The sequence below is a fragment of the Sapajus apella genome, unplaced genomic scaffold, assembly GCF_009761245.1.
Source record: "Sapajus apella isolate SASKATOON/1434 unplaced genomic scaffold, GSC_monkey_1.0 scaffold22, whole genome shotgun sequence".
Lineage (NCBI taxonomy): Eukaryota > Metazoa > Chordata > Mammalia > Primates > Cebidae > Sapajus > Sapajus apella.
The window spans coordinates 10983181-11004118 of NW_022436962.1; the positions used below are offsets into that span (position 1 = coordinate 10983181).

Here is a 20938-nt window from a genome sequence, read left to right on the forward strand (position 1 = left end):
CCAAAGTGCTGGGATTACAGGCTTGAGCCACCGCGCCCAGCCGAGAAATCTTAATGGTCATAGCACAAGTAGTTTGCTAGGACTGCTGTGACCGAGTACTCCAAAACCGGCAGCTTAATACAAATGAAATTTTTAAAGTTCTGTTCTGGAGGCTGGAAGTCCAAAATCAAGGTGTTGGCAGAGCCATGCTCGCTCCAAAACCTGTAGAGATGGATCCCTCTTTGCTTTTTCAGCTTCAGGAGCCCCACGTCTTCCTTGGTGTGTGGTAGCAGAACTCCAATTTCTGTCTCTGTCCTCACATGGCCGTCTTCCCTCTGGGTCTGTGTCTGCACATGCTGTTCTCCTGTCTGTGCATGTCTGTCCGAAGTTCTCTCTTTCAGTAAGGACACCAGTCACATTGGATTAGGTACCACACTAACGACCTCATCTGAACTTGATTGCCTCTGCAAAGAGCATATTTCCAAATAAGGCCACACTAACAGGAACTAGGGATTAAGACATCTATGTATTTCAGGGGTGAGGGGGACACTGTCCCAGTCTGGGCCCTGGGGAGAAGACTCCCAAAAGTCTAGACATAGTTATCCATATGCCATATGTGGTTTCTGGTGATGAAGTGATCATGGCTTCTCCTGAACGATGGCTTAACTTTATGAACCCACAACTCTGTCTTCCCCAGGATATTGAAAAAGATAAGGTAGGATGTACAGGCTTCAATCTGTTCAAATGAATATGAAAGTCCCTGGCTCCCTTTAAAATAAGTACCATGGGTTTTATCTCTCTGCCTTACTTCCTCATAAACATTCTGAATGAGAAGAGCTTAAATCATTATTTGTTCAATTTTGTAATTAGGTGACAAAAAATTAATTAAAATATTCCTCTATCCATTTCCCTTTATCAGTGAACATGAAGTTATCTTTTGATTCATATTTAATATGTTCAGTACTGCAACACTGAACAATAGTATGGAGGAAAAGATGCCAACTTCAGTTTGAACCTGCTTCATCATTCCTGTCCCAACCCCCGTGATTAGAAAATCAAAAAGATCACTTTGGGAAATAGCCTCAGTGAGATCAAAAGCCAGAGGAGGCTCCAGGATCCCTTGTTCCTAAGACAAACAGGCAGAAGGGGTACACACATAGGATTGCAGCCCTTCTTCACTTCATTTGTTCACATCCTTCATGCTTGTGTGTATGTCTGTTGTCAGTGCAACTGAGAATGCCTTCATTTTTGGTGGTATACTAAAAGGCATTAGAAAGCAAAATCAGGTGGGATGTGATGGCTCATGCCTGTAATCCCAGCGCTTTTGGAGACCGAGGTGGGTGGATCACGTGAGGTCAGCAGTTCCAGGCCATTCTGGTCAATATGGTGAAACCCACCTCTACTAAAAATGCAAAAATTAACTGGGTGTGGTGGCAGGTGCCTGTAGTCCCAGCTACTCAAGAGGCTGAGAAAGGAGAATCTCTTGAATCAGGGAGGTGGAGGTTGCAGGGGGCTGCAATCGTGCCATAGCACTTCAGCCTGGGCAACAAGAGTAAAAGTCCATCTCAAAAACATAATAACAAAGAAAATGCAAAATAATATCAAAGCTACCATTAATTACAACATAATCACTACTCTAACAGTGTGTCAAGTGTCTTCAAAAGCACCCGTGTTCTCTCGCTATTCATTTGATCTCCATTTGGCACTGTTTTGTTGCTTGAATAAAGCTTTATGCTGCCAGGTTTTCCCACATATTCATAAAGCAAAGTTCTCAGCTCTACCTATAACCATGACTGTTATTTGACATTGCTTCCTTCCTTCATGGGTAGTACTACCAAGCTTGACCCAACCCTCACTATGGCCAGTTAGACCCAACCATCTATCACAACAGAGAGTCTCAGGTGAAGTAAAGCAAATGTCATGAATTCTTCCAAATGTATGGCACACTGAATAGTTTGAGATGTACTAATTGAGAATTGCTGACTTTAACATTTCAAGTACAAAATAAGTGTTCAATTCTTTTTGGTCAGCTTAGATTTCCTTTGGTTCTAGTTATGAATCATTTTCTTTCCTTTTTCTTTTCTTTCTTTTGTTCTTTATTTATTTATTTATGCTTTCTTAATTTTTTGAGCGAGGTCTTGCTTTCTTGCCCAGGCTGGAGGCTGGAGTGCAGTGGCATGATCAATGCTCACTGCAGCCTCATCCTCCCAGGCTCAAGAGATCCTCCTGCCTCAGCCTCCTGAGTAGCTAGGACAGCAGAAATGTGCCACCATGCCTGTCTTTTTTAATAAATCTTTTGTAGCAACAATGTCTCACTATGTTGCCCAGGCTGGCCTCGAACTCCTGAGCTCAAGCAATCCTCTTGCCTCAGCCTCCCAAAGTGCTGGGATTACAGGCATGAGCCACTGTGAATGGCCTACTTTGATGAATCTTACTGATAAAAGCCCATCCATGCATCCATATACTAATACTTGTAAGGCATAGAAATACATACAACAGGACTATATACACACATATATGTATATAGACGACAGCTTCCCTGCACTCAAGAAGTTTGTGTAACCTTTTTAAAAAATGAAATTTATAGGAAAAACTATAATTCATCTTAGATTTCCATTAAAAAATGTGTCATAAGGTAATAAAGAAAAGAAAGCCCATCCAACTGAGAAGGCATGGAAAAGAAAATCAAAAAGTCCCGAGAAGAATGTGAAACTTGGGAAGGTGATAGATAGTCCTTTGACAAGTGGAGAATGTTCCTCTGAATTCTGTAAGAGTGCAATTTCTAGAAGTAGTGATGTAAGTAGGTAGTTAGCCTGTGTCTTTAGAACCTAACATTCCTCATTCTTTGCCTCTAGATACCGACTCATTGGTTCCTCGTCTGCCACATGCATCATCTCAGACACTACTGTCATTTGGGATAAAGAAGCACCTATTTGTGACAGTAAGTTGAAATATCCCTTCCTATTTCTTTTACCGATACATTCTAATTTTTCTCTGGAATAATAAAAATCTTAACCGAATTCCTTCTGTGCAATTTGTCCTTCACATAGCTGAAGACAGCTGTAAGGTTCTCGAATATTCCTCTGGGGTTCCTGGCAACTCTTTCCTTAAGTTCTTCCTTATCCTGGGATGTGTCTTTTCTAATTTTGGGGGCTTAAGTACATAAAAGCCTTCAAACTTAATTTTACTTTAATAAATTTGAAATTATGTTGGTTCTACCACCTCTGGTGTAATAATCATCCTGCTTGGCTAATCAGTAAAGATTTTTAAAACTGATGCTCTTCAAGGTTAGTGAAGCTTCAGAAGAACCTGGACTTCCATATACCACAAAATCAAGTTTCATCCTCTTGAAAGGCACCATACACTATAAACCTCAGAAGTGGGCATATATTTTAACCTACTTCTTAGAATTGATACTTAGGAAATAAAACACAAACTTCTTAAAGCAGTTTGGTGTAAACTTTTCATTGCAGCATTATTTATATTAGTTAAAATGTTAGTGTAACCTAAATATTTTAAGCTATGGTTTGAAAATGATCTACTAGAAAGAAAGAGATGTGTTCAAATGACCACTGTAAAGAATTCCCTAAGAAACATAAAATAGCTTTGCAGAATTAAAAAAAATGTATATACATACACTGGCATCTTATTTAGCCATAAAAAATGATAGCATTAGGAGAAATACCTAATGTAGATGATGGGGTGATGGATGCAGCAAACCACCATGGCACATGTATACTTTTGTAACAAACCTGCACATTCTGCATATGTACACCAGAACTTAAAGTATAATAATTTTTAAAAGATTACATAAAGAAGCAGTTAATGATAAGAAAGAGATGTTTTATGTGGGAAAAAAAAGTCAGATGAACGGCATGTATGGCAATATCTCATTTTATTAAAAAAAATACACCTATGTAGCGGGGGGCCAGGCTGAGGCTGAGAGAAATACAGTGTATAACATCTTTGTCTTACTGTTCTCTTTGGATACCTTGGGGACTTCTTTTCTTCTTATTATTTAAAAATATTGTTACTTTTGCTAGAAATTTTATGAGCTTCAGAATCTAAGTTTATAAATGACATTGGTCACACATTTATTGCTGTTTATCCAGTTTAAGAAACAGTTTTGATATTTTGTAAAACAAATCAAGAAACTTTCCATCTTATTTATAATCTGTAATAAGGTAACATGGAATTGGAATAGGAATTTTCTTAGAAATATGAACAAAATATTATTAGTAAAATAGAGAAAACAAACAAAATAATACAGCTATACTTATACCTATATTTTTATCTCTGTTTCTAGTTCTGTAAATTCTCTATATCCAAATGCTGGTAAATGGCTTTAAGTCTTCTTGGAGAAGGCTAGGGGAAGATTTACAACACATGCTTTTGACTGTGTAGCATGGTGCTTCCTCAAAAGGATCCAGTCTCCCATCCATTCATGCTGCTCTGAGTCTATAAACTGTTCAAGTCTAGGAATTGTTGATGTACAATGAACGTCTTTTGCAATGATTCAAGTCAGAATTCTACTCACTTGACCTAAATCTCTTCTACTCATACAAATCAAATAACACTTTAGTCGGCTATCCATCTACTTCGGTTTTAGAGACTCCATGATGAATTAGCCAGTAACAAAGTTCTCTTCAGTCAAATCATTCTGATTGCTGTTTCAACTCCAATACCCATTACGAGAACCCCCATTGTCTGTGACAATTAAGTGCTACCACTTGGGCTCTGCCACCCTGAGGTCCTTCGATCCCCAAGTGAATTCGGAAAACCCAGTTCAATGGCAACAGTTCCCACTATCATTCCCAGCCTACAGAGAATGAGCTGTCACAGAGGATGCTGAAATTTCCCATGTGAATGTATTTCTCAAGTCTCAGGTAAAAGGTCTATCCTCTGAACCCTCCATTTCTGCACTGTGCCTCACCAACCCTATCCAAGGATGACCTTCAGAGTGGAATGGCTGTTACTTAACATTTGCCTCTCAAATATCAGGGTAGTTTCTCATGCTGTAATCCTAGCCCAGAACCATACACAGAAACTAAGTCTGGAAAACGTAATTCTAAATTGGCCTGGCTGACACTGTACCAAACCACCAGATAATAATTTCATTTAACTCTTTATTTTCTTATCTTTCTTTCCCTCCCTCCTTCCCTCCCTCCCTCCCTCCCTCCCTCCCTCCCTTCCTTCCCTCCTTCCTTCCTTCCTTCCCTCCCTTCCTTCCTAAACTCGCTTCCTTCCTTCCTAACCTCCCTTTCTTCCCTCCTTCTTTCCTTCCTTCCCTCCCTCCCTCCCTCTTTCCTTCCTTCCTTCTCTTCCTCCTCTCCCTCCCTCCCTCCCTCCTTCCGTCCTTCCCTCCCTTCCTTCCTAAACTCTCTTCCTTCCTTCCTTCCTTCATTCCTTCCTTCCTTCCTTCCTCTTTTGATATCTTCTTTGAACCATAGGCTATTTAGAAGAGCACTGCTTAATTTCTAAATATTTAGAGATCTCCTTGTTGTCATTATTCTATTAATGTAAGCATTTACAACTTCTTGAGACATGTTTTATGGCTCAGAATATGGATGATTTTGGTAAAATGTTATGTATGCACTTAAAAGACTGTACAGTTATTTTGTTTCACTTTCTGGAAATGTCATTTAGGAAAATGTGATTTAGAACAGTCTTTTTTACCCCCCTCCACTTGTTCTCTCGGTTATCGGTTAGGTTATTGGTTATCAAGAGGCATGTGTAAAATATCTGTATTAGCTTCTCAGAGCTGCTGTAACAAATGATCACAAACTTGGTGGCTTCAAACAAGAGAAACTTACTCTCTGAAGAGTTTGGAAGCCAGAAACCCACAGTTAAGATGTCGACAGGATTGGTTCCATACGGAATCTGTTCTGTGCCTGTCTCCTGGCTTCCTTCCAGTGGCTGCTGGCCATCTGTGATGTTCCCTGGCGTGATCATCACACGTGATGCATCATTTCCTTCTCTGCCTCCATCTTCTCATTGCCTTCTCCTCTGTGTGTTTCCTTTGCTCTTCTGTCTCCTATAAAGACACTGGACGCGGATTTAAAGGCCACCCTGGCAATCCAGGAGGGTCTCAACTCAAGATCATTAACTTGATTGTTTCTACAAAGACTCTACAAATTGGGCCACGTTCACAGGTTTCAGAGGGTAGGACACAGATATTTTTTAAGGAGGACAGTGGTTATTCAACCCATTACAATTCTCAACTGTAGCTATGAATTTGTCTGTCTTCATCTTTGTTCTAGCAATTTTTACTTTATGTATTTTAAACATGTTATTAAAGGCATGAAATGATTGGTTTATTCTATCTTTCTGCTGAATGGACAACTTTATCATAATGAAATGTCTCTATCTCTCATACTTCTTGCTTTAAAATCTACTTTGTACATTAATATAGCTATATCAGCTGTCTTTCTTGTTTTTATATTATGTATGATTTAAATCTTTTACTTTCAGCTCTTTTTTGTCTTATATTTAAAGCTTGTCTCTTATAAACATCATATAGTAACGTTTTGTTGTTTCATTCAGTCTTTCTTAGTTGTTCATTGGTGTGTTTGGAACACTTAAATTTAGTAATACAAATTAAAATAAAAAATACATTTAATATAGTTACTGATATAGTTACCGATAAGCCTAACTCTTGGTTATGTTTTTTATTTGTTTTGTGTGTTTATTCCTCATTTCACACATTTTTTAATTCATTAAGTATTTGTATTATTTTATTTTTCCCCAATAACTTTTAAGTTATATTTCATTTTTATTCTTTAAATGACTACTCTAGAGATAGACATCCTTGATCTACTATCGTCTACTAAAAGTGTGCCTTTACCACTCTCCAAACAATGCAAGTATTCAAACTATTAATATTTAATTCCATTTACATCCTCCTGTCTTTTTCCATTGTTGTCATACATTTTGTAAAAAGAAAAACTTCAGCTGAATTAAATTTAAAAGAGTTTAACTGAGCAATGAATGATTCACAAATCAGGCAGCCTCCCATGCTGAAGCAGGCTGAGACTCCAGCCCAGCTGCATGGTGGAAGAAGATTTATGGACTGAAAAAGGAAAGTGATGTACAAAAAAACAGAAGTGAGGTACAGAAATAACCAGATTGGTTATAGCTCAGCGTTTGCCTTATTTGAAGACAGTTCAAACCATTGGCCACTTTTGATTGGCCAAAACTCAGTGATTGGCGTAAGAGTAGGCTATGGTCTGTTTATGTCTTGACTTGTTATAGTTCACAGTGTACAGAGAAACCTTTAGGCTAAGCGTAAACTATGTAAGGCCTTAGGCTAAACTTGATTTAACAATTTACACATATTCTATGTCTCAAAAACATAATTGTTGTCTTTATAAAAACAATATTTACTTATATTTACACTGTAGTAAATGCTTATAATTTTATGATGCCTCAGCATCCATTTTGAATGTTTAGCTTTCTCATGCCGGAAACAGGCCTTAGTTACCCTTAATGCACTTTCTAGTTCTATTAGTTCTATACCTCCTCCTAATTTTTCAACGTGGTCTAGCCAGATATCTGCCTTATACAACTACCTCCTAGTGACCACCTCTCTATGGGACAGCTAGATGAAACCTACTTGACTAGCATCCCTGACCTCTGTGCCCTGCATGGACTTCACAGGTATGCTGCCGTGACCACCTCTCAGTCACAGCATGACTTCCTAGAACATGTGCCCGCTTTCTTTCAACTCACCAATTAGAACTCCCCATGGGAAACCTGCTGGGGTCATACTCTGGTCCCTAGTAAAGGCATTGGTTGATGAGACCCTCTCTGCCACCCCCTCGCCTCTCTCTCTCTCTCTTTCTCTCTCTCGTTTCCTCACACTGCCCAACCTCTGTGATCTTCAGGGGTGCTGTGTACCCCCAGGGCATGTAATAAAATCTTTACTTCCATCTTGTGTTTCTCCTAGTCACTGTAAGAGGTTCTCTGTATCTTAAAGATCCTAAATGAAAACATACGCACATATGAGCTCTTTCTGGTGTGTTTCCTTCTTATTACAATTCTATCAATTCCATGTGAAACTATTTTCCTTCAATCTGAAAAAGTCTCTTTGGCAGATTTGTATTGTAGATCTTCTGACAATAAATTCTTTAAACATCTTTCTGGTTCCTTCGAAGGTTATTGTCTATGTTTCCTGGCTGCTTTTAAAATGGATTACACTTTAATATAGATTTTTTACAGTATTACTATTTTGTGTCTAGGTAAGAATTTCTTTGTGTTGCTTGGGTTTGTATAGCCTTTTTTTTTTTTTTTTTTTAACTGACTTTCACTCTTGTTGCCCAGGCTGGAGTGCAATGGTGCAATTTCAGCTCACAGCAACCTCTACCTCCTGGATTCAAGTTATCCTCCCACCTCAGCCTCCCAAGTAGCTGGGATTACAGGCCTGTGCCTGTACACCCAGCTAATTTTTGTACTTTTAGTAGAAGCGGGGTTTCACCATGTTGACTAGGCTGATCTTGAACCCCTGACCTCAGGTCATCTGCCCACCTTGGCCTCCTAAACTGCTTAAATTACAGATATGAGCCACCCCACCCAGCTTGTATAGCCTTCTGAATCTCTAATTTAATGATGTCTTGCATCAGTCTTGGAAAATTTTTAGTTATTACTTCTTCAAATGTTGTTTATGCTCTCTTATCTCTCTCCTCTCATTGAGGGACTTAACTTAAACATGCTAGGCTTTATTCTTCTATGTCTTTAGTCTATGTTTTTTATCTTTTTATTTATTGGTGCTTTGTTCTGAGTATGTTCTTTTGTCCTAGCTTCCGTTCATTGATTTTCTTTAACAGACTCTAAACTGCTATTAATCCCACCCAAATTCTTAATTTCAGTAATCATATTTTACTTTTATAATTCCAGACTTTTATTTTCCAAATCTGTCCTGTTATTTTATTTATTTATTTATTTATTGAAACAGGGTCTCACTCTGTTGCCCAGGTTGGAGCACAGTGGCACAATCACAGCTCACTGCAGCCTCAACCTTCACAGGCTCAGTCAGTTCTCCCACCTCAGCCTTCTGGGTAGCTGGGAATGCAGGTGTGCACAACCACACCTGCACAGCTAGCTAATTGTTTTTTGTTTGTTTGTTTGTTTTGTAGAGACGGGGTTTCGCCATGTTGCCCAGGCTGGTCTCGAACTCCTGAGCTCAAGCGATCCATTCACCTCAGCTTCCCAAAGTGTTAGGATTACAGACATGAGCCACCACCCCCAGCCTGTTCTCTTTATAGTTTCTAGTTCTTACAAGTTTCAATTATATCCTTGAACAGGTCTGTAGTTCTAATGGGTCAGTTTCTGTCATCAGTAATTGTGTGTTATCTTATCTCCAAGTATCTGGTTATCTTTGATTGTGTATCAGAAATTATATTTGAAAATGTGTCTGTAGAAATAATTTCAAAACCTTAGATGACCTATGTTGTTCTGGAGAGAATTTTTGTCATTGTTTCTGCAGGCATCTGGGGACATTAGCAATCTAGGACCACTCTAATTCAATCTCAGGATCTGTGATTTTCCTGGGTCGCCCGCAGAACCAGTACTTGTAGTACCAGTTCCTGTCTCTGAGACAGCAGATTTATTTTCAATTAACCCTGATTACTAGAGCCTACTTTCTTGTGGCCTCAGGACACATCAGAAGGTATTACCAGACCTTCCTTCCACTTTGGACAGGCCTTGGATTTCCATTTTTGTCCCTTAACTTCATGAAGCAATCAAAAGTCTGCTCGGCCTCTCAGTTGCCCCATCCTGATTCAGCTGCTCATTCCCAAACAATAAGCAACCCAGTTTCCCTGCACAAATACCCAGCTCTCAACTGGATTTTCATCTTCTCCTAGATAATGTTCCAGGAATGCTTCACTGGTTAGCTCTTTGATGTCTTAAATATATATATATATATTTAATTCTCCAGTATTTTTAGCCTTTCTTGAGGATGGACGGTTGGAGCAATATTTGATTTGAATTGTTGAGATTGCTATTACTAGACGTAGAGCCTGAAAAATTTTTCTTTTTAATTTTAATGAATTCATTCATTTAAAAATGTATTCAATTAAATTCACTCATTTTTAATTTCAAATGTTTTGGGATTTGGACTGAAATAATTTAATTCTGGTTTATAGCAATACAGTATACGATGTATTACTGCTACATTTTTAATGCATTTGGGGGCTTTTGTGGACTAATAGTTGATAACTTTTACACAGATATCATGTAATGATACCAAACTTAGATTTGATGAAATGAGTTGGTAAGCTTTATATCTTTAATATGTTGTGAAATCTTGAAATTATATTTGGAAATAACTGTCACTTGAAAGTTTGATAGACTGTATCTTTGATTTTTTTCCATTCTTACATGTTTCTTGGTCAATTCTAACTTTCTATATCTTTTTGAATGAATTTTAGTAGTTTATATTTCCATTTCTACGATTTAGATTTTCAAAATATTTAACCCCCAATCCTCTACAGTTTTATAAATATTGTCACATACATAAAAATTTGTTTAAATTCTTTTTCCTACTATATATATTTGTGTTTACTCTCATCCCTTATACTTTATCTATTAGTAAATGTTTTTGTATTTTATTTTTTTTAAAAAAGCTAACCTCAATAACAAAAATGGAAATTAAGAAAGCAAATGAAAAAGAGCAGGAAAAAACTGAATAAACTCTATAATGCTATAATCAAAGAGCTATTTAAAATGAAAAGAATGTGGATTGAATTAATAAATGCATGCAAATGTTACAGAAAATCATATAAGTAAGACAGGCAGGACACATGATATTATACTCACTGAAGTTACAATTTGTAAAAATTTACCTATGTGTTAGCAAAGGTTAAAAGCAAATAATGAATGTAAAAGTAGTTACAGTTTAGTGGCTCATGAGATTTTTGCCATTCACTATTTAAATGCACTGTTATTTAACCTGCTCTTTCTTTCCCCAGTAATTCCCTGTGGGCCACCCCCCACCATCACCAATGGATATTTCATTAGCACCAGCACAGAGGATTTTCACTATGGATCAGTGGTGACCTACCGCTGCAAACCTGGAAGCAGAGGGAGAAATGTGTTTGAACTCGTGGGTGAGCCCTCCATATACTGCACCAGCAATGAGGATCAAGAGGGCGTCTGGAGCGGCCCGGCCCCTCAGTGCATTATACCTAACAAATGCATGCCTCCAAATGTTGAAAATGGAATAATGGTATCTGACAACAGAAGTTTATTTTCCTTAAATGAAGTTGTGGAATTCAGGTGTCAGCCTGGCTTTGTCATGAAAGGTTCCCCCCGTGTGCAATGCCAGCCCCTGAACAAATGGGAGCCAGAGTTACCAAGCTGCTCCAGGGGTGAGTCTGACTGAGGCCTAGAAGGGCCCTGCAAATGACACGAGTTGCTGCTGGATCAGGAGATTAGTATTTATTCAGGGGGAGGGATGTGTCCTGAGCACGGTCGGGGAGCAAATTTTCTAGGTAGTGAACATGAAATTCAGAAGATGTGTGTATATATGCATGTGTGTGTGTACATGCACATGTGCTGAAATTGAGAAGCAAAGCTAAACCTGGGCAAGGAATGTGATGTTTCTTTGGGGTTCTTATAAACAGATCTATCAATTACCTTTGAGTATAATAATTGCTGATTATTATAGGAAATGAGTGAGTTTTCTGGTCAGATACCATAATACAGGCTATGTGTGAATTTTAATTTTTAAACAAAGTTATTAGGTAGTTACCAGTTTTTCTATGTTTGTCTATTTTGTTTTGTTCGAGATAGGGTCTTGATTTGTCACTCAAGTTGGGCAGTGGTGCAATCATGGCTTACTGCAACCTCTACCTCCCTGGCTCAAGCAATTCTCCTGCCTGAGCCTCCCAAATAGCTGGGACTACAGGTGCATGGCGTCACACCTGGCTACGTTTTTTATATTTTTTTTGTAGATACGGAGTCTCACCATGTTTCCCAGGCTGGTCTCAAACTGCTGAACTGAAGCAATCCACCCAATTTGCCCTCCCAATGTGCTGATACTATAGGCATGAGCCACCATGCCCGGCCTCTATGTTCTGCAAAAAATATGTGCCTTAAAGAGATTCGATAAATTTCTAAGATTCTAACTTGCAGACAAAACTGGAATGCAAGTCCGCCTGACTCCAGAGCCTTGGCTTTGCTAATCAGCATCCAGTCAGGAAATCAAAACTTACCCTAGATACTTTCAAGGAGTGAGGGATTTCATGCAGGTGGTATTAGTCTGTTCTCACATTGCTATAAAGAACTACCTGAGACTAGGTAATTTATAAACAAAAGAGGTTTAATTGACTCACAGTTCTGCAGATTGTACAGGAGGCATGGCTGGGGACCCCTCAGGAAACTTATAGTCATGGTAGAAGGCAAAAGGGAAGCAGGCATATCTTCATTGGCTGGCAGGAGAGAGAGAGAGAGCAAATGGGGAGGTGTTGTACACTTTTAAACAAGCAGATATCAATAGAACTCTATCACAAGACAGCACTAGGGCGATGATGCTAAACCATTAGAAACCACCTCCATGATCCAGTCACTTCCCACCAGGCTCCTCCTCCAACAATGGGAATTACAATTTGACACTAGATTTGGGAGGGGACACAGAACCAAACCATATCACAGCTAATAGGTCAGAAAGATGTTAGAAGGGCAGGAAAAGCAATAGAAACAAGGTAGAGTTGCCAGATATCAGGGAGCTACTGTGGCTTCTAGTCTGAAGCACAGGAGCCTGTACTGATGCTGAAATGGTCAGTTCCTGCCACTGAGCAGGTGTCTTCCTGAAAGCTGCTAATGCTGCAGGAGCCACCACTGCTGCCAGAATGCAGCTGATATTGCTGGAGCAAAAGTCATTGTCGTTGCTAGAACTGAAGCTGTGGCTGCTCACTGTAACCATCTATACTGTCACTGCCTGAGCCGCCTCTAGAAGTGGAACGGATTCTGCCACCATCCTGCCTTTTTATTTAGTATATATGCCTCCAATTGACAGAACCTAACCAGAGCCCACCTATCAAGGGAGACAAAGGATTGTAGTTTTAAGGCCTCCATTGCTGGCAGTCAAAAGACAGTGTAGAAGTGTGAGGCCAGGGGCCGATATAAATTTAACCAGCACATCGCCTCAATATTACATCACCAGGCATTGAGTAGTCAAGGGAAACACTGGGTGATGAGCCCTGAAAACTGACATTACAGCATCAGAGTATTTACCAACTCCTTAAAGAAGTCATTTTTCTAGTCCAATCCTCCTCCATTTGATGCTTGAGAAAGCTGAAGTCCAGAAAAGGGAACTGATCTACTCAAAGCCAAACTGAAATTATTTTTTTTCATTTTATAACAGTTTTATATAACTTAGTTGAGACCCAAATGTGTTCTGACTTCCTGAGTTCAGACCAACTATATTAAGAGACAGCCAGAGATGCCATTACCATAAGTTGTGTGAAATATACATTCTCATTACACTGACAGTAGGTCTTTTAGATTTTGTTCAACAATTGCCCACCTTCTTACTGGAGTGAAATGAATGACTAGGCAACATCTTGCTACATAGCATGAAGAGAGGAGACCCATCGTTCTCTACCCCCCTATGTCAGGTGGCCACTGAGGGAGGATGTGAAAGCAGATGAGAATAAGGTGTATGGACGTCATCTCTTGCACCATTTTGATAGGTGATGGAGGGACCTATTACATGAGACATGCGCATGGGCACTGCTTTATTGCCTAAAATGCAAGACTGTACATTGATGATGCCTTTGTAGAAAGGAAGTGTGAAGATATAAAAATCTTTCATACCTCCCAATTTTGTACTAGGTGAACAGTAATTGGAAGCATTCTAGAAGGGACTGTCCATCATGAAATCTTAGGTGCATACTTCAGATGAAAAACAATGACTTGGGGGTATCTCCCTTTTAGTCACAGTTCTGCAAGTGTCAGTTCTATGACTGATGGCAGGACGTCTTCCTCGCTCTGTTTTAGTTTGTTATCAATATAATAAGGCTTTTATTGTACCTTTTTATTACATATAGATTTATAATTATTATTCCCTTGGCCAGTTTATCAGTGTGAAGAAAAAGTTATTTTGACACAATTAGCAGTACTTTGTTTCTCTCTCCCCCAGTATGTCAGCCGCCTCCAGATATCCTGCATGGTGAGCATACCCAAAGGGACAAGGACAACTTTTGGCCTGGCCAGGAGGTGTTGTACAGCTGTGAGCCCGGCTATGATCTCAGAGGGGCTGCTTCTCTGCGCTGCACACCCCAGGGAGACTGGAGCCCTGCAGTCCCCAGATGTGAAGGTGCCTAGACTTGCCTGGCTTGATATTTTTAGCTTGTGTCTTTATTCTCCACAAGCCAGTTATTTCTGTTTGTTTTTCTTTTTCTCCAGTGAAATCCTGCGATGACTCCCTGGACCAACTTCCTAATGGCCGTGTGCTGTTTCCACCTAATCTCCAGCTTGGAGCAAAAGTGGACTTTGTTTGTAATGAAGGGTGAGTATGAGCTTGCCTGACCTGCTGGACATTAAAATTGCGGTTAGGAATTAGTCCAAAAAGGAGAGATTTGTTGTGGCTTAAAAGATGGACTCATACACACACACTCAGAGAGATGAACTTTTGAAAGTATATATAGGAAGAAAGGAGATAAACATATAGAACTAATTACATGAGATATGAAGAGGAAACTGGGCCATACATCTGGCAAGTTCAAAGGCAAACATAACTGCTGTTTATGAATACATAGGTAACATATTAGGGAACATGAGTAATTTAGAGAGTCCCAGAAAAAAAATGTTAAGTAACAAAAAGCATATTTTAAAAAGCTAGGATCATTTAAGAATCATTTCAGCCACGCACGGTGGCTAACGCCTGTAATCCCAGCACTTTGGGAGGCCGAGGTGGGTGAATCACCTGAGGTCAAGCATTCAAGGCCAGCCTGGCTAACATGATGAAACCCCGTCTCTACTAAATATAGAAAATGAATTACCAGGCTTGGTGGCAGGTGCCTGTAATCCCACCTACTTGGGAGGCTGAGGTAGGAGAATCGCTTGAACCAGGGAGGCGGAGGTTGCAGTGAGCCGAGATCATGCCACTGCACTCCAGCCTGGGGGACAGGGCAAGACTCCATTTCAAAGACAAAAATTAATCAATTAATTAATCAATTAATCAATTAATCAATAAAGCATCATTTCAGTAAATTGTTTAAACCATCAGTATTAAAATTTGTAATAGGACTGAACATGTAAAAATAAGCACTTTTTAAAACTTCAGTCACATGTCATCTGGCAAGTCATGGGCTTTGGGCTCTGAGATGGGGTCCTGATGGCTGCTGTTAATATTTCTGGCAAGGTCATTAACTTGTTTATGTTCATCTAGTGGTCTTCACAGGGTGTGCATCTCTACGTGGGAGCTGACCAGCATGAGTAACAAAGCACCTGATCCCAAATTGTTCCACAGAATCTTGGCAGGCTCTAAATGCCGTCACCCAGTAAGATTTAGGAGGGCATCAGGGCCCAACAGACATTAAGAATTTTCAATGATAGCATACAAAAATCATGTCCTCTCTTCTTTCCTTTTTCCCCTAGAATATTCACATTTACTCTTCAGCAGCTCAAACTGCTGTTGTGAGCCTTCTTCATGCCATCACAGATGTGGAGACAAAAGGACAATTTCTGTTCTCTCGCCAACTCTTTCGCACTTTTCCAGTCCAAACTGGAAGCTGTTTTGCTTGCTGTTTCCGGGTCAGAGTCAGGAAGGCGTTGCATTAAGGACTAGGTTTCTAATAATGACAATGAGTGATTTATCAGGTTATCATGGAGTAATCAGTGAAACTCCAAGCCTGGGTCCAGGGTCAAGGGGATGGCGGCTATGTCGTGACCACCTTCTTGAATTCAAGCAGGACTATCTTGTGACCAAGGTCCTGTATTTTGTCATTCTATATTGCTCCCTTCTGGATGCCGTTATTTTTCCAGAATAATGTAGCCTCTGCAACTCTGCCACCTGCTGGCCTCAGGTCCTCAAAATCCTGAGATTTGGGGCGGGGCCTTAGATTGTGAACTAAGTGACTGGTCTCTTGGCTGAAACAGCTCACTATTCACTATTTTCTTCCTTAGATTTCAATTAAAAGGCAGCTCTGCTAGTTATTGCGTCTTGGCTGGAATGGAAAGCCTTTGGAATAGCAGTGTTCCAGTGTGTGAACGTGAGTAATAGGAGTAACATTTCAGGACAATCTCTCCCCTTTATCTCCTCGGTATTTGACCCATGGCCTCCCCTAATGTGGTTCTTCAATTTTCTAGTCTGAATTATTGATTTGAAAATTGCTTATTTTAATAATATTTTGTTGTGAATTAATGTGTACATCACCTGTCTTTGGAACCATCTGATCTGTCTCTGTCCTTTAGTATCCTGTGTTCTATTGTGATAAATCCTATGGTAGTGTGTTTCTAGGTCAGGAGAGATTAGATAATGCGAAGCTTTAACAATTTGCTTTCTTTCTCTCTTTCTTTCTTTTCTTTCTTCTTTTTCTTCCTTCAGTTCATTTTTCCCTTCTTCTCTCCTTCTCCCTTCCTTCCTTCCTTCCCTCCTTTCTTTTTATTTTGTTCTCCCATCAAGCTACAGTCAGGCTGCAATTTTTGTATCTGTTATTTGATAATACGCAAATATCAAACATGCCTTTATTTAATCAATATTTATTGATCACATACTTTGTGCCAGATGTTCATCTAGCCACTTGACTTCTAGCAATGAACAAGACGAGTGAATTCCCTGTCCCCATGTTATTTTTACTCAGGTGGGGAGAGGGACAAGAAAAAAAATAAATTAAATGCTATGAAGATAATAGATCAAAGCAATGAGGAATTAGGGAAAGGTGGGGAGTAACATAAGACAGGGTGAGCAGTTTGAGACTCCTTAAATTCTCAAAATGTGCACCTAAATAATTTAGAGAGATTCATAAATAATAAATCCGTTTTTAAAAAATGAGCCTCATATGTTTAGTAATCAGTAGACTGCTAATTTCTCCTAGTCTACCCATTTATAATTTCCCCAATAGAAGATAGAACTTTGCTTTATTTCTTGATTCTAAAGACTGGAAAGTATGTTTCTTAAAAAAAAAAAAAAAACATGAAATTTTACTAAAATGTTTATGTTGTTAGAAATCTACCCGGACATCTTACAGTGCTTTTTAGAATAAAATTGTATAAGAACATAATTTATATAGTGATTCTTGGCTGTCTAACAAATCCAATGCTCCTTGAAGCAACATAAAAAATACCTGTTCTACTGTCCTGCATGAAGGCTCAGTTATTGATTCGACTACTCAGGCTTTCTCTTATTTTTCACAACCTTTGCTAGTTGAAGTAGCTTCTTCCAAATTCCAATTCTAATGAAAAATGCCAATTAGAAATGAGGAAGAGACTGTTCTAAACAAATCAGCAGATGCGAGAAAGGAGTAACTGGAAACCTGACCCAGAAAGTAAAGAGAAAATAAATCATCAACAGACCTAGACAGTTTAAAAAACAAAGCAATCTGAATCCATTTGGAGTTTTTAACAATGGCCTGACTACATTTCAATTCACTGTGACAATGCTATTGTTATCACTGGGACTGATGAGCAATATCAGTAAGTAATCAATGAAAGGTTTCATCTATGTAAGGTGGTTAGCACACATATATACATTTGAGAAATATTTCACAAGAACGTAGGCTCCTTCATCAGCACTCTGTCCCCAGGATCCTCATGAGCGGCTGACACAGGATAAGTGCTCAGTTAATATATGTTGACTAAGCGAATGAGTTACTCTCGAAAATGGCTATTTTTCTCTTCAAATGTTTTGATACTTCATTAAAGTTGTAAAGTTTCTATTGTCCAGGAACTGTTACTATCTGGAAGATTCAGGATAGACAAATCTCTTTTGTACTTTACAATACACTTTCACTGACATCTCATTTAATCCAACTCTTCGAAGTCCTAATGTCTACTGTTATCTCCTTAGCATATTTTTAATAAAAACAATCATAGCACCTTATAATTGCAGAATACCTCTGGTGAAACTCCTGAATAAAACCTAGAGCTTTTGCCTTTTTTCCAGAAATCTTTTGTCCAAGCCCTCCAGTTATCCCTAACGGGAGACATACAGGAAAACCTCTGGAAGTCTTTCCCTTTGGAAAAGCAGTAAATTACACATGTGACCCCGACCCAGTCAGCGGGAAGACCTTTGACCTTGTTGGGGAGAGCACCATCTACTGCACAAGTGACCCCCAAGGAAATGGGATTTGGAGCAGCCCTGCCCCTCGCTGTGGAATTCTGGGTTAGTGCTCATTTCCCTACATCCCAAATGGATTCAGAATATCTTAACCAGGCCCTCCATATTTCCATAGTTACAGGGTGGTATTTATTTGTGCCTTTGCCACAATGGAATGCCAAACCAATGATAAATTGTTCTAAGATAGGGGAACACATAAGATCCTGACAACCTTTGCAGCTGGAGGGGCTGGTGAAAAAAGAGGGAAGCGGTAAGTGGTGAGAAAATTTTTCATTAGAATCATAGGTATTAAAAACAAATGCCTGTGAATGTCCTTATTGAAATGTCTGGCTCAGAAATCTGACCTAGAAAATCGGTGGCTCCTTCTGCCAGGAAATGTCTTGAGCTCTCCCACCCCATGCTTGTCAGCCTCTCACTGGAGTTTTGATGCCTTGAAGTCAAGGAAACCAGTCAGCAAAGGTGTAACCTGGGCATAGACACTTCTTATGTCTTCCTAAAATTGTGAAAAATTAATCGGAGCTATCTGTACCTTAAGTTATATGAGCATTAGCCAACTGAGGTGGCAGTTGCCTGTGATTGCAGCTACTCAGGAGGCTGAGATGGGAGGATCACTTAAGCCTGGGAGGCAGAGGTTTCAGTGAGCCAAGATTGTGCCACTGCACTTCAGCCTGGGTCACAGAGTGAGAACCTGTCTCAAAAATGAAAAACAAAAATAGGCTGGCCACAGTGGCTCACACCTGTAATCCCAGAATTTTGGCAGGCTGAGGTGGGTGGATCACTTGAGGTCAGGAGCTTGAGGCCAGCCTGCCAACACGGTGCAACTCCAACTCTACTAAAAATAGAAAAATAAATAAATAAATAAAAATAAATAAATAAATTATATGAGTAGGAAGACCAGATAGCAGACTAGCCTTCCAGATAATATATTGCCTTATAAGCCTATGCTGATAAAACTTTCCCTTCCAACATTACTGGGAAGTTTTTTTCTTTTTGTTCAAAACTGATTTTCTTTTCTTCTGGCATCAAATCTAACAGGGAAGAGAAAAGAGGAAACACATTGGATATCTTTTTATTAACTCAGATGTTCTCGATATCTTGGTCTCTAGGTCACTGTAAAGCCCCAGATCATTTTCTGTTTGCTAAACTGAAAACCCAAACCGATGCATCTGACTTTCCCATTGGGACATCTTTAAAGTACGAATGCCGTCCTGAGTATTACGGGATGCCATTCTCTATCACATGTCTAGATAACCTGGCCTGGTCAAGTCCCAAAAATGTCTGCAAACGTGAGTAACTTACATTGGATCTTTCCCATGTCTGCCAAAGCTTCTTACTGAATTTTTTCAAATGTGGGATATGAGAAACCTTTTTTCAAAAGTGTTCAGGTAGGTAGATGTAAGAGTTATTCTTGTAGGTCATCCTTGATTATTGTTTGAAATGCTTACTTCGTGAGAATGTTTCAAGAAATATCTATAAAGAAAATATTCCCTATGGGAAAGTAAATAATAAATGACTGTAGATCAGGGGGAAAATTGTGTAGGAAGACAAATTCTGTTTGAATACTAGGTGGCAAAAAAATCCTCTGAAAACTTTGAAATATATTGGTGGTACATAATGCCATAAATGACTTTTACATTTTGATAGAGGATGCAAGGTCTCTACATAGATCTAAATCTAGATCTAGATAGATCTGGAGGGAAGGTCTTTTTGAAAGTGGAGCTTAGTAGTTGGCTAATCCTGAGGCACTCTGATGAGCTTTCTCAAGGTGGGAATATCTGTAGAACCATCAAAACTACGTATTTTCTTCAGGAAGGTACATGCATGTTGATACCTTATGTACTGAAGAGAGTTCAGATTACCTGGCTCCGAAATACTTTCTTTCCCATAGGTAAATCATGTAAAACTCCTTCAGATCCAAAGAATGGCGTGGTGCATGTGATCACAAACATCCAGCTTGGATCCAGAATCAACTATTCTTGTATTACAGGGTGAGTTGGCAGCAACATCTCTTGGTTCAAGAGTTCTGGCATAGCCATACACCTTCTAGCCACATCTCAGGAAGGAAACTAGGCTATTGCACCCTGCTCTTAAGAGGCTTGAACACAGATGTTAATGCCTGATTGAAATGCACATATAAAGAGTATGGCATTCACTGGATGGGAAGGGAAATAAATTAGGAAAGAGTATAGTACTCAAAGCACACAAACAACGCCAGCCCAGGGTAGACATTGCTGGAAGAAAGAGAAGGCCATATAGCATCTGTGTGAGAAAACAAATCTTACTGGTAACAGCATAATTGCTTTCTAGGGCTGCCATCACCAAGTACAGGTGTTTCTCATTTTATTGCGCTTCGCAGATGTTTGCTTTTTACAATCAAAGGCTTGTGCCAACCCTGTGACAAGCACGTCTGTCGGCATCATTTTTCCAACAACATGTGTTCACTTTGTGTCTCTCAATATCCCAAACTTCTCACAATATCCCAGACTTTTTCATTATTATCATGTCTGTGACAGTGATCTGTGATCAGGGATCTTTGGTGTGACTATTGTCATTGTTTGGGGTCACTAGGAAATGCACCCATATAAGACACAAAATTTAATAAATGTGCATGCTTTGACTGCTCCATAAGCTAGACACTCCCCTTCTCTCTCCCTGTCTTCAGGACTCCCTAATTCCTGA

The 20938-nt window shown here is 39.4% G+C and overlaps 1 protein-coding gene across 5 annotated transcripts in view; it reads left to right on the forward strand.

Moving 5' to 3' along the window:
* CR1 (complement C3b/C4b receptor 1 (Knops blood group)) overlaps positions 1 to 20938 on the forward strand; it is a 77352-nt gene that overhangs the window by 12711 nt on the left and 43703 nt on the right. For all 5 annotated transcript variants that reach the window (XM_032289070.1, XM_032289067.1, XM_032289066.1 and 2 more), the window contains exons 4-11: positions 2835 to 2920; positions 10947 to 11345; positions 14120 to 14296; positions 14386 to 14488; positions 16108 to 16193; positions 18086 to 18304; positions 19366 to 19545; positions 20148 to 20247. In XM_032289070.1, coding sequence (XP_032144961.1) covers positions 2835 to 2920; positions 10947 to 11345; positions 14120 to 14296; positions 14386 to 14488; positions 16108 to 16193; positions 18086 to 18304; positions 19366 to 19545; positions 20148 to 20247 — 1350 coding nt within the window. The remainder of the gene's footprint in view (positions 1 to 2834; positions 2921 to 10946; positions 11346 to 14119; positions 14297 to 14385; positions 14489 to 16107; positions 16194 to 18085; positions 18305 to 19365; positions 19546 to 20147; positions 20248 to 20938) is intronic.